The 15,440-nt window shown below is 40.6% G+C and overlaps 2 protein-coding genes across 4 annotated transcripts in view; both read right to left on the reverse strand.

Moving 5' to 3' along the window:
• The window catches only part of LOC122984059 (large neutral amino acids transporter small subunit 4-like), a 30,759-nt gene extending 24,576 nt beyond the window's left edge, over positions 1-6,183 (reverse strand). Inside the window, exons 1-2 of the mRNA XM_044354341.1 lie at positions 6,025-6,183; positions 3,386-3,607 (exon numbers count right to left, since the gene is read on the reverse strand). Of these exons, the coding sequence (XP_044210276.1) occupies positions 3,386-3,545 (160 nt within the window). The 5' untranslated portion in view covers positions 3,546-3,607; positions 6,025-6,183. The remainder of the gene's footprint in view (positions 1-3,385; positions 3,608-6,024) is intronic.
• A 3,385-nt stretch (positions 6,184-9,568) lies between these two features.
• The window catches only part of LOC122984058 (unconventional myosin-Ic-like), a 60,652-nt gene continuing 54,780 nt past the window's right edge, over positions 9,569-15,440 (reverse strand). For all 3 annotated transcript variants that reach the window (XM_044354338.1, XM_044354340.1, XM_044354339.1), the window contains 10 exons: positions 15,211-15,295; positions 14,709-14,868; positions 14,398-14,481; positions 14,186-14,279; positions 14,025-14,080; positions 13,809-13,944; positions 13,654-13,724; positions 13,445-13,542; positions 13,047-13,146; positions 9,569-12,125 (listed from right to left, as the gene is read on the reverse strand). In XM_044354338.1, the coding sequence (XP_044210273.1) occupies positions 12,099-12,125; positions 13,047-13,146; positions 13,445-13,542; positions 13,654-13,724; positions 13,809-13,944; positions 14,025-14,080; positions 14,186-14,279; positions 14,398-14,481; positions 14,709-14,868; positions 15,211-15,295 (911 nt within the window). In that variant the 3' untranslated portion in view covers positions 9,569-12,098. The remainder of the gene's footprint in view (positions 12,126-13,046; positions 13,147-13,444; positions 13,543-13,653; positions 13,725-13,808; positions 13,945-14,024; positions 14,081-14,185; positions 14,280-14,397; positions 14,482-14,708; positions 14,869-15,210; positions 15,296-15,440) is intronic.

Below are 15,440 nucleotides of genomic sequence, written 5' to 3' on the forward strand. Positions count from 1 at the left end.
CTGACTTGATCTTCTCTGAAAAGTCGTGTCATGATGAATCACATACTGTGTGTTCAATGTGAACCGGCCATCCGTCATAGTTGTTTCTCCTTTAATGTCAACGCTGTAAAAACAGTTTTTTGTGTGTATGTTTTGCCAAATTCCTTTTTTTTCTCCTTTGACACACCACTCCCTTCTCTTCTATGAACTTTCCTATACATACAGGTGATATCAAACTGTCGCAACCTGCAGAGTCATTTAGTTTAATGATTGCTAGAGTGTGCTAACAGGTTTATTTCATTGGCTTCAAAGTTGTCAAGGACAACATGAAGCGCACAACCAGATACACACAGAGCATTAAATGAGAAGGGATGGCGAACAAACTAGCAATTTCAGATATTCTAATCTTAGACTGTTTTCTCTTAGGGAGGATGTGCATGCTGTTCACAATGAGCTAAACAAACTTTTGGGTCAGTGTATCTTTCAGAAGCAGCCAAGAATCTCAGAGAAAGAACGGTGATGACAGGCTGAGCCACGTGACAAAAAAGTGAGACAAAGAGAGGTGAGATCGGTTGACGAGTTAGACGAAGGATTGTACATCTGTCTCTGTACTGCAACATATAGACTTCACACCACCAGAGTAACCACAACCTAACTGTGGGAGAGCAGGTTGCACTGAGCTGATGAACAATAGAGTTTCACTTTCATGAGGGAGTATGTGTTCTTTAAAACGAATCCACACAGTGCGAAGATGGAAACTATTAACTTTAAGGTAGGGATAGATGTTCAAAGATAGGAAATTTAACATACAGCCAATAGAACAAATGACACTTCTAGACTTTTCTTTTATGTCTCTAAACCCTTTTCTCGCCCACTTCTGTAGCACTCTCTTCTATGCATACTCACAGGAATGCCTCTGGACCTTATCTTCTCAGGTGATATGCCACTTGGTGAAATTCCACGACACATTCTGGGACTGTGCTTTGTTCCTCAGCCGAACACAAGACTGCCTTTACAATGTGCAGAACAATTGCTGTCTGGCCGGCTCGGCCTCTGAATGCCCTCTCATTTCTGACTAAGAGTGTGTTTGACCAGTTGTTAACAGCAGTTGAGACTTTCACACCTTCATAATGCTGCAACTCTTTTTTTGTACATAGACTGGTGACTGCCTTTGTGTAGTGCTGTCTGCTAGATGTGTTCAAACTGAGTATATATAGAGGGCACACATGAAGCTATGCATCAAAAGTTGTAAGTAAGCAATGGTTGCTAACCATGAACTACCAGCTTGCATTATTCATGACCTGAATTGTGCCCAATATTGTGTTTTTCTAATCTTAAACACAGTGAATGTGGAATGAGTGAACAGTGCCAGGGTAATCTGTAAAGTTCCTGCCGCCAAAAATGTGAAAAAGATGAAATTTCAAGTCACCACTCTATGAGTAATGTGATCTCTACTTAGAATCAGAGTGAAAAGGATGCAAGACAATAGAAACCAGGTAGAGCTCAGCCTTTTGCCAAGTTCTGCTAGAAGCAGGACAATGTCTGCACATTTTTGCCCAGAGAATAAACAAACAGATTGAATACACTGAGAGTAGAGACTTAACACATTCAGCATATTGAGCACCTTCCTGACCCGATAACAGACTTCGTAAACACCAAAATTGCTGATTTTACTTTGCAGGTGAGAGAGCGGGAGCGAGAAAGTGAGACATGTCGTGACAGGACTGGAGTCAGGTCACTGTAGAGTCAATAGCAAAGATCCATACAGGTTAACTTCCCACACCTAAACCGAATCCAATCAGATAAACATTATCTGTGAGCAGTTAACAGGGTTAATACAGACCTACAGTAATGTTTTACACTGTGGAAAATGTAAAGTGAGAATGACAGTCCTCTCAAGTGCTGCAGATAGGGTCATGTGATGATGTGTGAGTTAAATGTGTGACAGCGATGAAACCATACGCGCAAATTAACCCTGCAAGGCTTTCATCACTGCTTCTTTTGTAGGATACAAAGAGAGAAACACGGGCAGAGACAAATCAGAGGATCAAAGCGACAGACAACAGCCTGTGTGATAATCACTGTGGAGAAGAAAGGGATGAATGGTCTCATTCACACATACATCTGCTACCTGGAAATGGAGACAAATCAAAACTCTAGTGATGATGATGAACCAACCTTTCAATATGTTGTCGTTATGTATGTATGTAACCTAATTTACACTGCTACAGTGACAATGAGCGGATACTGAATCATGCTCAGGATGACCCAAAGTTCTCATCTGATTTTGATTTCCTGAGCCAAAGCAATTTTCTGTCATAAAAACATAATTTAATAATCCGCTGAGTGCAGTAACTCACTGCACCACCTTTGATCATGGAGAGCCGCGGACAGAATAAGATAGAATAATCTAATGTGATCCATCTGTTGGTTTGTTGTGGAGCTTCACAGCCGCTTTTAAAGCTTGTTTAGAGCCTGACTGCAGCTGGTGTATTGACTTGTTTTCCACAAGGAAATCCCAGCTGTTGGATCAATAGGATTCCTGCTAATATGCAGGTAGCTTCTTCGCTCAAAGGTCGCTGTCAGAAGAAACCTGAGCACTTCTCGCCTTTCCTACGTGTGTTTGTTATTCCACCGCACCCACTCAGCATTAAGTATCGCTGCATGTTGCAATCAGTCTTTTGGTTTCTCAGCAGCTCAGATATACTCAGGGCGTAGTCACCCAAGGTCCTATTAACCCATACCATCTGATTGAATCTAAAGAGTCCAAAACAAGGCTATTCTGCTGAAATACTGTATGCAAAAAGGCCAATTAGCACTAAAGCTTCTTTGCATCTATGTAGCTACTTTGCATGACAGTTATGGTCATGTTAGCAGCAGCAGACGTAGTTGTGAAAGCGGTCACTTATGAATGACATTCTACACATAATTTATGGCATAGAGTCATTCATCTGATTGCAGTGCTTTTACTTGAAATAAGTTCCCCTCAGTTATACTTGGGGTCCAATGGTGGAAGAAGTGTTTAGTAAAAGTACCTATACGTGAATGTAAAAGCACAAAAGCATCATCAGCAAAATGTACTTGAAGGTTTTTTTTCTGCTGAAGAATGGCTCCTGTGACGGATATATCATATATATGTATCATTATATTTTAATACAGATGTATCAGTGTGTATGCAGCGTTTTACTGTTGTAGCTGGTCCAAGTGGAGCTAATGTTCACTATTTAAACACAGTTAGGCTGAAGTTCAACTGCTAACAACTCATATACATCTGAAATGTGACAAAACTAGACACTGTTTCATTGTAAAGGGTCACAAGCTTGAAAAGGTTGTGAACCACTGCTTTAATCTTTAACATTGATTTTTTACATGTAAAATCTTAATCCAAAAAGTAATATTGACTCACCAGGTCCTTTGCACAGGTAGGAGTAGAAGCCTTCAGACTTGAGCATGATGAGCAGGGATGCCCAGCCCAGCAGCACAGCTGAGAAAAGCAGGTTCTCAATGACCGCCGTCACCGCCATCCACCAGCGGCGGGAGAAAGATGTGGCCAGCGTGGGAGCCATCTCTGCTGGGTTGGAGGTAGCACTTCACTGGCCTGACTGGAGTGGAGGGAGGCTGCTGGAGCCTGGAGGGTCAGACAGGGGGAATGGAGACAAGATGAGAGATGACAGCGACATTCAGTATGCTTCTGTGGTTAAATATTTATAAAACAGAGAAAAATTATTGCAGATATTATGTGACACTGATGCTGCATTGCTTGTTTTGGTACTCAGTGGCAAGTTTAGCATCTCTGGATATAATCATATATAAACAATAGGGTCTAAGATGTTTCACAGCTGCTTGACTTCACAACAAAGTGTTTAGGATGACTCTCTGGGCCTGAATAATCTATGTGTCTTTGTTCTTGCCTGACGATGATGATGATGATGATGATGATGATGATGTAGAGGAAGACTCTCACAAACAGAAAACAGCTGAGGCCTTTGAAGAGCACAAATCCCTATTATAAATATTAAACAGCCCCCGCCCCTGAATTATCTGATTGGCTTAAAGGTTTAACAGGTCCTCTCCTATTGGCTGTTAGTGACATAGCTCGTGCAGCAGCTGCACGTGAGGTTGATGTTGCATTCAGTACCTGTGGGGGACCGATACGGAGAGAAGGGTCTTTCCTGCCAGAAAATATTGTCGACATGAGCTTTTACATTTAAAAAAAAAAAAAGTCTTAAAGGTGAGTTTGATACTAGAACTCAGTTCCCACAGTCTTCGATCCCAGCTCTCTAATATTTGTTTTTTGGAGGAGTTTTTTTTTTTTTACATGTAGGCTACAAATAGCAGATAAAATACCTGCAGCCTGTCTTAAATTGGTGATTGAATATAACATAAATATAAATATAAATATACCTCAACAGACACGACTATTTGCTGGGTTGTTCCTTTGTCAGTATTAAAAAAAATGTTTCACTGTGTAAGTGGATGTGTGTCGAGGCTGACAAAGCCACTTTGAAGAAAAACAACCTGTGTTTACAGAAAACTCCACGGCACGTGAACGCAGCGCGAGCTCCAGCCGGTTCGAACCAGTACGGCGCGAGATTTACTTTATTACAACCTATGATAAGCAGTGGAGAGATGATGCGCTGTTTGACTGTGTAAAGTGAGCACTGTGAAGCTCTTTCAGATATAACACTTTACACACATGACCTGACTTGAATCCGTAATGGAAATAAATTACATCCACATGTATTTTTATTATATGCCAGTGTGTGATGCACTGGTTAAAAAAATCACTTAAAGCTGTTCTACTATACTGTATGACAGATTGTTTTTGTCTGAATATGAACTTGATGCCACTCATCACCCCCAGCACTGAGGACCATGGAGAGTAAGCTGCATATGAACACACACATACATACATACATACATATATGTATATATTTACACACACACACACCACCAGACTTCACTTAAATCCTGTGTCTTTTTTAGCAGCAGATCATCGCACTGAGAACAATAAGACAAAGTAGTAATATTGCGGTGAATGAAGAGCAGCGCTGGAACTGGTCTGAACTGGACTATCCGCACAACACCCCCCTCCACCCCCCACCAACCCCATCTGCATCTCCAGCCCCCTCCCTGCAGAGTCAAGTTAACCAAAATGACACATTGCACTTCCGGCGGCTAGTTACAAAATAAAATACAGCTACCTTTTCTTAGTTTGAAATATTATAATAATATACACTAACATAGTCAGAAAACACTGCTAATCTCGTCACAGTATCATATGCAATAGCAACACATACATGGGAAAACATGTGTCTGATTTAACTGCAGGCTGTTTTCACTCAACTGTATTTTCGTTCAATGGTGCCTTTATTTTGAAGACTAAATCGTCCGCTGTCCCGGACTTACGCGGGCTGTTTCTCAGTAACTTGACGCACATCCAAGCAGGAGGCGCTCAGCTGTTCAGTATCAACAACAGCGCATCATGCTGCTGAAACAAAGACACTCATTAGCAGACTACTGGCAACAACGAGCCTCCACATGCAACAGCCTCCACTGTTATCCTGCTGTAAACAGCTGTTTACTGAGATCACACACTCCTGGTTTTATAGACATTAAATCTTTCATGAAACGGTGAATACACGCACGGCTGTCGTCATCACATCCGAGCAACATAAGGAAAACGAAGGAAGTGATCCAGACAGTGAAAGAAACAACTTGAACAAATGTATCTGATGGAATATAATCAGCTCTGAATGTTTTCCCAGAATTAGCACTTTCGGTCATCAAGATGAGCTAGAAAAGCTGACCAAACACTGATAGACTAGAAGTTGATAACAGTGTTACAGGCTGCTGCAGCCTGTTTCCTCTGCAGCCGTGAAAACAAAGGAAAACACTCAAAGTGAAAGATAACATCTCTCTGCAAAATAATGCCTGTGACACATTGTGTTATTATCGTAAATTGGCGATTCCTTCCATGGAGCATGCCAACATATGAGTCAGCCTCTCCTCCGGTGTAGAGCATCCTTGGTGCGGACAGCTTACCTGAGTCTGTGGATTCAGGGACAATAAAGCCGCTCTGTCTTCAGTTCAATCTGCCTCTGCAGGTCCAAATGTCCCTCGACGACAAACAAACAGAGCAGCTTTGCGAATTCACATGTATGATGTCTCTTTGGATCACTGTTTCTTCTCTCATCCCTCATTGCTGCCGTTTTATAGCAGCGCAGGAGCGGTGCAAAAACAACACCGCCTCCCCATTGGCCCGTGGTTGAGCTAGAGACCAGCCGGAGCCAATCACAGAGTGCCAATATTACATGTGTGTTGTTTCTCAACACTGACAAAATGTTGGGATCACAGTCTTCAAATGTTTGGACACAAATAAATAAATAAATAAATAAAGGACTGGACAGCTGATAATAATGAGGTGCGAAATAGCTTCTATTTAGAAACAACAACAATGCAATAAACATAATGACAATTCATATCATCTATTATAAAAACTTAACTACAAGCCAATAAAACTATTAAATCTTTGGCAGAAGGCAAATGATGAATGTTAACTTAAAGATAGTTTAGATGTTTTTTGTGTAAATGTCATTAACACTGAATACAATCATAAAAAGGTTATTTAGCAGCAGAAAATGATCATAGTCTTGTTGGTGTAACTGACCACACAAGGACAGTTTTCTGTGCTTTTGGCTCCATGGTGCATTGAAGCACATTCAGACAGAGAAAAATGCTGCAAATTAAATAATACTTTTATTACAAGTTTAAAAACTTCGGTGGGATTTTTGTTCTGATTTGACTATTTAGTGTACAAACTGCTCCCACACTGAGGCCTACAGTGCTCCTTGTTTTGTGGGTGTGACACATCTGCTGGACATGTCTAAGCACTGCTGTCTCGTCTATATGTAGACTATAAATCCTCTCATCCGCGTGTGATGTGACGCACTGTTTACTTCCAACTTCATGCCAAACTTGTAATTCCTAGAAATACAAGAGTACGGGGTTCACATGATCCAGTGGAAAGAACAGCTGAAAACAAAAACCACTGTCGGGTATTTACACAGCGAGGGCGACACCTAGTGGCCGCTTCAAACTTATCATTGAAGGACTGTGGTGGAAGAAGTTCTTGGATGTGCTACTTAGCCTCAGTACAAGTGCATATACCACAATGTAAAATACTCTGTCACAAGTAAAGGTCCTGCATTAAAATATACTTAAAGTACAAAAAGCCAAAGTAATCATTATGCAAAATAACGCATTTAGACTTATAATACTGGGTTACTATTACTGATGTGTTAACATGTAAGCAGCATTTTCATGTTGTAGCTGGTCGAGGCTCATTTTAATTACTTTATATATGGTTAGATTGTTTCATATATAAAAATGCATCATATTATATAAACTAATCACATGTTTTATATGTAAAAGTAACTAAAGCTGCTGTCAAATAAATGTAGTGGAGTAAAAATTACAATATTTCATAACATATTAGACTAGAAGTATGAAGTTGCATAAAATGGAGAAACTGTACTTAAGTACTGTGCTTGAGTGAATGTACTTAGTTACATTCCACCTCTGCTGATGGATTAAACCACAGAAGTACTGGGTGTATACTCAGGGGCCCAAGAGGTCACATGGCCCCTAAGTCCAGAGCCTCTAGACGAAATGACTGTTATTAACACTTTTTCTAACAAAAGTCAATGGTCTCAGCAGGGTGACGAAATCTAGCATTCTTTGTCTGGAAGAGGATTTACATCATATATACAGTGCTGCTTGAAAGTTTGTGAACCCCTTAGAATTTTCTGTATTATTAATTATGACCCAAAACGTGATCAGATATTTACACAAGTCCTAAAACTAGACAAAGTGAACCCAATTGAACCCCATCCAAACAAATGAGACAAAAAAAATATTTTTTTTTCATCTTTTTCATTTATTTATTGAGGAAAATGATCCAATCTTACACATTTGTGGGAGGCAAAAGTATGTGAACCCTTGCTTTCAGTAACTGGTGTGACCCCCTACTGCAGCAATAACTTCAACCAAACATTTCCGGTAACTGTTTATCAACCCTGCACATCAGCTTGGAGGAATTTTAGCCCATTCGTCCTTACAGAACAGTCTCAACTCAAGGATGTTGTGGGCTTCTTTGCATGAACTACATGCTTCAGGTCCTTCCACAGCATCTCTTTAGGATTAAGGTCAGGACTTTGATTCATCCATTCCAAAACATTATCTTTCTTCTGCTTTAACCATCCTTTGGTAGAACGACTTGTCGTTTAGTGTTGTTGTCCTATTGCATGACCCACTTTCTGTTGAGCTTCAGTTCACAGACAGATACCTTGACATTTTCCTGTAGAATTTGCTGGTACAACTCAGAACTCATCAATGATTGCAAGCTGTCCTGGTTCAGAAGCAGCAAAGCAGCCCAAACCATGATACTTCCACCACCATGTTTCACAGATGGGATAAGGTTCTTACACTGGAATGCAGTGTTTGCTCATCACCAAACAGAACACTTCTCATTCAAGCCAAAAAGGTTTTTTTGGTCTCATCCATCCACAGAACATTGTTCCAATCACCTTCTGGCTTATCCGTGTGGTCTTGAGTGAACCGTAGACAGCAATGTTCTGTTTGGAGAGAAGTGGCTTTTTTCCTTGCAACTCTGCCATGCACACCATTGATATTCAATGTTCTCCTGATGATGGACTCATTAACATCAACTGTAACCGCTGCAAGAGAGACCTTTAGTTTCCTAGACGTTACCCTGGGGTCGGTTGTGGCCTCCTGGACTATAACACGCCTGCTCTTGGTGTGATTTTTGTTGTTCAAATGAATTGATAATCTTAGGGGTTCACATACTTTTGCCACACACAAATATGTAACATTGGATCATTTTCCTCAATAAATAAATGAACAAGTGTAAAGTTTTTGTCTCATTTGTTTAACTGATGTCTCTTTATCTAGTTTTAGGACTTTAGTGAAAATCTGATCATGTTTTAGGTCATGTTTATGCAGAAATAGAGCAAATTCTAAAGGGTGCACAAACTTTCAAGCAGCACTGTATGTATATATATACCTTTTGACCTGTAATCCTCCATGTGCCTCCCTTCACTGTGCAACCTTTACTATGCTAAGATAGTAGCTGGCCCCAGGTTTGCTGTGTGATCATTCAATTATAAACATTATTTTAACAATATTTTCACAATATGCAAACATTAACTGAAAACATTAAAGTTAATGAAACTGGACTCTTACACAGTGACAGGGCGTCCAGATTACGTAATAGCGGGGCTGGCAGAACATTAAGGGGACTCTGATGTCAGTAGATTTTGTGCTATAGTGGCGCATATTCTCAGTTCATTTCTATTAAATCAACACAAACCAGGTTGTGGTTTGTAGGTTTGCAACTTTTGGGACCCCTGGAGCTCCATTTTAGACAGAGAAAAAGCATTTTGTCACTAGGGAGTAAAGTGATGTTAGTGTATGCTTATTATTGTGCATTAACCTTGAAACATGGAGCACAAACATTTTATTAGACACTAGATCACACACAAAACTGAACACAAAGAGAGACCATTCATTTTGTTTTTACTGTACGTTTGAAATTTATTTTGCAAATCTTTAGTATCTTATTTTTTTAGTGTGTTGGCATAATTATACATTGGTTTGGTGCATACAGTAAGTCAGGACTGATAACAGGAGTGCATCTGTAAATCAATAGACAAACTTAGGATTTGGTTTGAATAAAGCTTATACACACGGAGAGAGGAAACCTTTAGGTGCCGCTGGGAAACTTTTAGAAACGGCCCGACACCCGTCGTCAGCCAACGACTAGACTCAAGGAGGTATTTCTCTTATAATCCCACATTAATCTGTTGTATTGCTATCCAACAAGGCACATGAACAAGTTAACAAACAATACTAAAAGCTGTTTCTCCCCAAATGTTTCACATCGTCAAACGTCACTTGGCTTGAATCTCTCATTTATAACACAGAACACAAACTGTACATATACATCTCCCTCCTGGAAAAAAACAAAACAAAACAGAACATTCAGAACTGACATAATATATAAATCATACAACACAGAATCACTAGAAATCAACAGGGTCTTTGGCTAATAAGTGCAGTAGCACAGTCCTGCCTCGGCATATTGCACCCGCCTCGCCTTAGAGCCATGCAGAGAAAAAGTTCTGTCATTGAGCAAGGTCTGGAAAAAAGAAAGAGGAAAAAAAAAAAATCCTTGAAACATTTTGGAGCTCCTCTCAAAATGTAAGCCTACAGAATTTCCAATAACACAACTTTCTCGCCGTAAGTCTTTGGTCTCGCCTGTAGGCTTGGAAGAGAGTCAAGGGTCAGAGTTAGGAAGATATTTTATTGTGCAACTGCTCTCTAGGAGGCTCTGAACCTGAAATGGCATGACATTTTGAAAAGGATGCATGAATATTTTACTGTTGTCATGGGTTTTAAAGAAGAGTCATATAAAGGTTTAAATTGCTATTTCGGAAGGTTTTCTACCCTGACAATATGGGTAGTTTGACATTTTGGGAAATACATTTATTCACTTTCCTGCTGAGAGTTAGATGAGAAGATTGATACAACTCTAAAGAAAGCAAGAAAGTGAATAAGTGCATTTCCATAAATGTTGAACACTACACATAAGGAGTGGCTTCACTGCTTTTCACCTTCACATCCATCAAAATTATCCCATTAAAAGAAATTTCAATTATATGGCTTTAAATTGTGAGTTTTAGTCACATTTTTTGTCCAAATGCAGTTGCAAAGGCATACAGGTGTAAGAATGGAGCAATGTATTGTATAATATCTTAAAAAAAAAACAAAACAAAAAAAACATTGGTATAGCCCTAGTCAGGCGTAGCCATCAGACCAGTTCAGTCGTACTACAGATAACAGGCAGGTCATGGAGGAGGCTGGAGAAGCGAAGCAGAGGGGGGAGGTGGAGGAAAGGAGGAAATGTAGCCAGCTATGGAGAGAAATATTGGGGCCTTCGAGCCAGTCGGAGCATGTTATGTGGTGCTAGAGCAACATTCAGTCAGAGGACGACGGGTTTCTATCTACACTTAACTCGACTCACTCTCACGTTGAGTGTCATGGTTTTCATACATCAATATAAAGCTCTTCAACTCCCTCATTAAGAATAGTCAGGATTAGTCGAGGAGAAAGGCACAAGCACCTGGCAACAAGGCAAATGACGGCTGCGTTCTCTCGTCTTTCTTTTCACCTTTTTGTTGCCTTTTCCTCAGCCACTTTACACATACTTTGTTCATTTTTTGCAGCATTTACAGTAAATGCTGTTTATCTATTGTAGTGATTCCCTCTTGATAAACTCCCTTCATATTTAGATAGTCTACAAATACAGATATATGAAAATATATTCAGTAGTATATCCAACTATTTTTTGTGAGCCACGGTATGACGCTATATTACTACCAGGTCTCTTGCCATCAAGATCCATTAGATTCTCGTGCTTAAGCATGAAGAGGTGTTCTTCCTCGTCCCTGAACCTCTCAACAGCTAGCCTACATGCTGTCAGCCTTATTCTATACACCTTCAATAACAAGCCGTCCGCCCCAGTTAGAAAAGCAGGAAGACGGTCAAGCCTATAAGTCAAAAAGACAGAGTAAACAGGAAAAAAAAAAAGAGGCAACAGGAAACAACTAACCCTGATTTCATCAATAACAACCCCCTTCTTCTCATTATTGTCACTTATTCTGACACTTCCCTCATTGTTTTCTTGGTCATGTTCCCCAAATAAAGCACAATAAACACACACGGTGCAAGAAAAATGCACCCGAATATTTGTTATTCCTTGGCCTCATATATAAAATCACAATATTCAAACAGCAACAGTATTAATCCCAAAAAATATAATATATAAACATAAATATATCAATTAGTTTTGCTGGACTTTTATTTTCTTTTAATTGGAAGCACGTGCCACCGGTGTGGTGACAAGCTGGCGTCTGATTGGCTTAGGCAGAACGGGATCTGCGGTCGTGTGATTGGAGGGTGGGAGAGATCAGGAGAACGTGGGTCCTGGTGTGTGTATATGTGTGTGTGTGTGTGTGTTTGTGTGGTCAGAGTGGCCATCATCTGGAGTTCAGTCTGGGAGCCGTCTGGAAGAGACCCAGAGAAAAACATCACATCAACAGAGGGAGTTCTAACCTCAGGACGGACACAGGAAGTGGCCGCTCAACAACAACATCGGTCAAAATACGCATTCAAAATAACATGTCAATAATGTCTCCACTGATTATGGCCTTTCATTAGAATTAACTTAGAATTAAACAGCAGACAGCTCTAAAATGAAGGTGCCTCCCTGACAAAAGAGCTAATTCAAGATATAATCTCAGTGTGGTGGGGGAGGATTTTAAAGTCCTTGAAAAACTGACAAATTTCAAGATATTAAAGCTGCATTAGTTGAATTTTTTTGGCCACTTATGAGTTGCGTAACAACCACAATGTTAACATAAACAGCAAGTTCCTTTTAAGTGTTCTGCTCTCCGCCAACGTCTGAGGAAAACATCTGGCTCTTTAGTAGAACTTTTTTTCAGAGCTTTTTCTCTGAAAACTGCTGCCAGCTGTGTCAGTAAATGACGTTGATGAGAGTTTGTGAGCTGGAAAACCAAAACAATGAGCTAAAAGGCTCTGTAGAGCTGAAGGGAGCCGCTCATTTTCTGTGCATTCATAACTAAGAGCGACTTTCACATAACACATAGTCATTTCAACCCTTGTTAGTAAATTCAAATATTGATTAATGCAGCTTTAAATACTGTTGCAATTTATCAACTATTGGATGCCTCTATTAAAAAAAGAGAAAAAAAGAGACTGAAATCCTTATAACTTGATCGAGCTCGACACTTAGAGGCACTCATGATCAGCTTAAACATTTTTAGATTTTATTCTGAAACAGCTGTTCTGTCAGTAGGGATTGAATGAAGAAAACAACAAAACAAAATCAAAAGTATTTATATAGTATTTGATTTAGAAAATCTACCGCATCTGACTGAATGTTGAAGAGGAATTCGCCCACTCACCACAGACAAGTGTCCATTCTTAGCCTTGGCCACCAGTAGTTCTGATCCAGGTGTGAAGTCTATGATCCCCTCTTTCCCCTGACCTACTGTAAACTTTATACTGGAGGAAGAACAGAGGCACAGTTAGACCAGCCTGGAAGAGACTCTCCGCAGCAGACTTTGAACTTCTATATAGGTTAAAACAGGCATTTCTTGGTGTTCCTGCTTTTAACCACTTTGTATCTACAGTACAGTGTGTAGGAGTGATTATTTTTAAGGAGTATTACACTGCTGTTAACATTATGTAAGAACACACACAGAAAAACAAGGCTAAACCTTAACTTAGAGTCCGTAAAGACAATGTAATACTTGTCATGTGCACACAGGATGTTTTTATATGTCCCTGCTCTGCTCCTCACCTGCCCTGGTTGATGTTGATGCTGTTTATTTTGTCGGCACAGATGGCGATCTTGGTCAAGGTCTCAATCACATGGTCGCTCTGCAGAACCACATCTCCCTGTGAGGAAACAACACACATGGTTTAAACTCACAGGAGAACACATGACATCTCACCGGGTTCTGTCGGAGCACTGTGCGAAGTTTATTTATAATCTGTCCTCGGCTTCACCTTCTGTTTGTTGTCTTCACTGGGCACGTGCAGAACAAACAAGCCGTCGCTGAGAGAGCTGACTGAGATACCTGCAGGGGAAGGACAGTTTTAATGAATAACCCAAAATAAGCTATACTCTTAGCAAATGATTCATCTGGCTGTTGACCTCTGACCTTTCAGAGCTCCATATTCAATGCGCTGCTTGAGTTTGGCCTCCTCTACAATAATGGCACTGTTGGCGGTCAGCAGCAGCTGGCGGGTTCGAGCCTTGTAGCCCTTCCTGTCGTACTTGGTGACTGGCACTGCATACTGGGAACAGAGGGGATGATGAAGAAACTCACAAAACACCTTATAAACTGCCTTTTGCATTGTGACTCTGCTCTACTAACCTTCATCTTCTCGCTGCCCAGAGCCTGCAGCACCTTGGGATTAATGTTCTCACCATCTGAACGAGAGGTGGCATGTTGTTAAATCATCTCATAATGTGACTAAACGAAGCCTGTACAAATCAGCCGGTCTGTTGTAGTAGAAACAGATGTCTGAAGCTTACCGAGTCTTGTGCTGACAAACAATTTGGGGACACTCTGCGGGTAGTTGTCCTTCTTGTCTTTGAAGATCTCACTGGCGATCATCTTCTGCTCCATCTGTCCGCACACATTTAATGACAGTGAAGAAAATGAATGAAGCAGAAAACAAGAAACCTGACAGTCAGATGAGCAGCAACTAAGAGCCTGACTTGACCAGTGACAGAACAATATTCACCTGGTGTTTCCATTCAGGGCTGATTTTCTTGCAGTAGCTCCACACCATGTTCTGCATGCACAGCTTACGCAGATGCTCTGACGCCTGAGGACACAGATAGTTTTCACAAATATGTACTTTTGTATATATGTGGGGTCATAAGACATACTGGATGTTTGAGTCATCGTTTAACCATGAACTATCACAAAAGGTTTTGGGCTTTGTAATCATAACAATCCTCTATTTTCCGACTGTCCTCAGAGAAGAATATGTTCTTGTCTGTTGGTCACCAGAACACTCAGCCTTTGTTTTTTTAACAAACGTCCTCCTACCTCAGTGAGAGCTGCTGGTGGAGTTGGCCAGCTCTTGTCCAGGACATTCTTGGGCAGGTTCCTGCGCAGCGTCATGAGGAAGGAGTAGCGCACATAATCCAGGAAATACTCGTTCTCTGGACAGCGCTCCTTGTGGCGGTAGATGAAGCCCTTGATGAACCTGACGTTGTGAAAAGATGAGGACATAAAAGCAACGAAAATCTGAGCATCACAGAGGATAGTGTCTTCTGATTAAAACACAAGCTCTGACAGACAATTAAGATGTCAATACTTCAATTAACATGAACATTATTTGCTTATTTTTACAACTGGAAGACAAAAGCTCTTGATGTGAGATGTCTTAATAAAGAACGACACTTTCTATGAAGTAATCAAACCCAGCGTTCCTACATTCCACTAGTATAATGCTTATTTTAAAAGCAGATGTTGAAATACACTTGTGTATCTATCACACAGTGAGTGTATTGTGCCCTCTGCTGGCCTGTGCCTGCATGGTCTGTACCTGCGGATAGTATCAGCAGCCTGTCGCCTGCGCTGGGCCCTCCTCCTCGCCAGGATCCCTCTCCACCACGCCTGGATGGCAATAGCTAATGAGGAACATGACACACATTGTCATTTAAATAACAAAGAAATAACAAAAACCTACCAGGTGACATCTTACAGTTGTTAAACAAACTCTAAACATGACCATAGTGAGAGAAAATGCAGAATGATCCCAGCACAGACGTGTGA

Source organism: Thunnus albacares, chromosome 6 (assembly GCF_914725855.1).
Source record: "Thunnus albacares chromosome 6, fThuAlb1.1, whole genome shotgun sequence".
Classification (NCBI taxonomy): Eukaryota; Metazoa; Chordata; class Actinopteri; order Scombriformes; family Scombridae; genus Thunnus; species Thunnus albacares.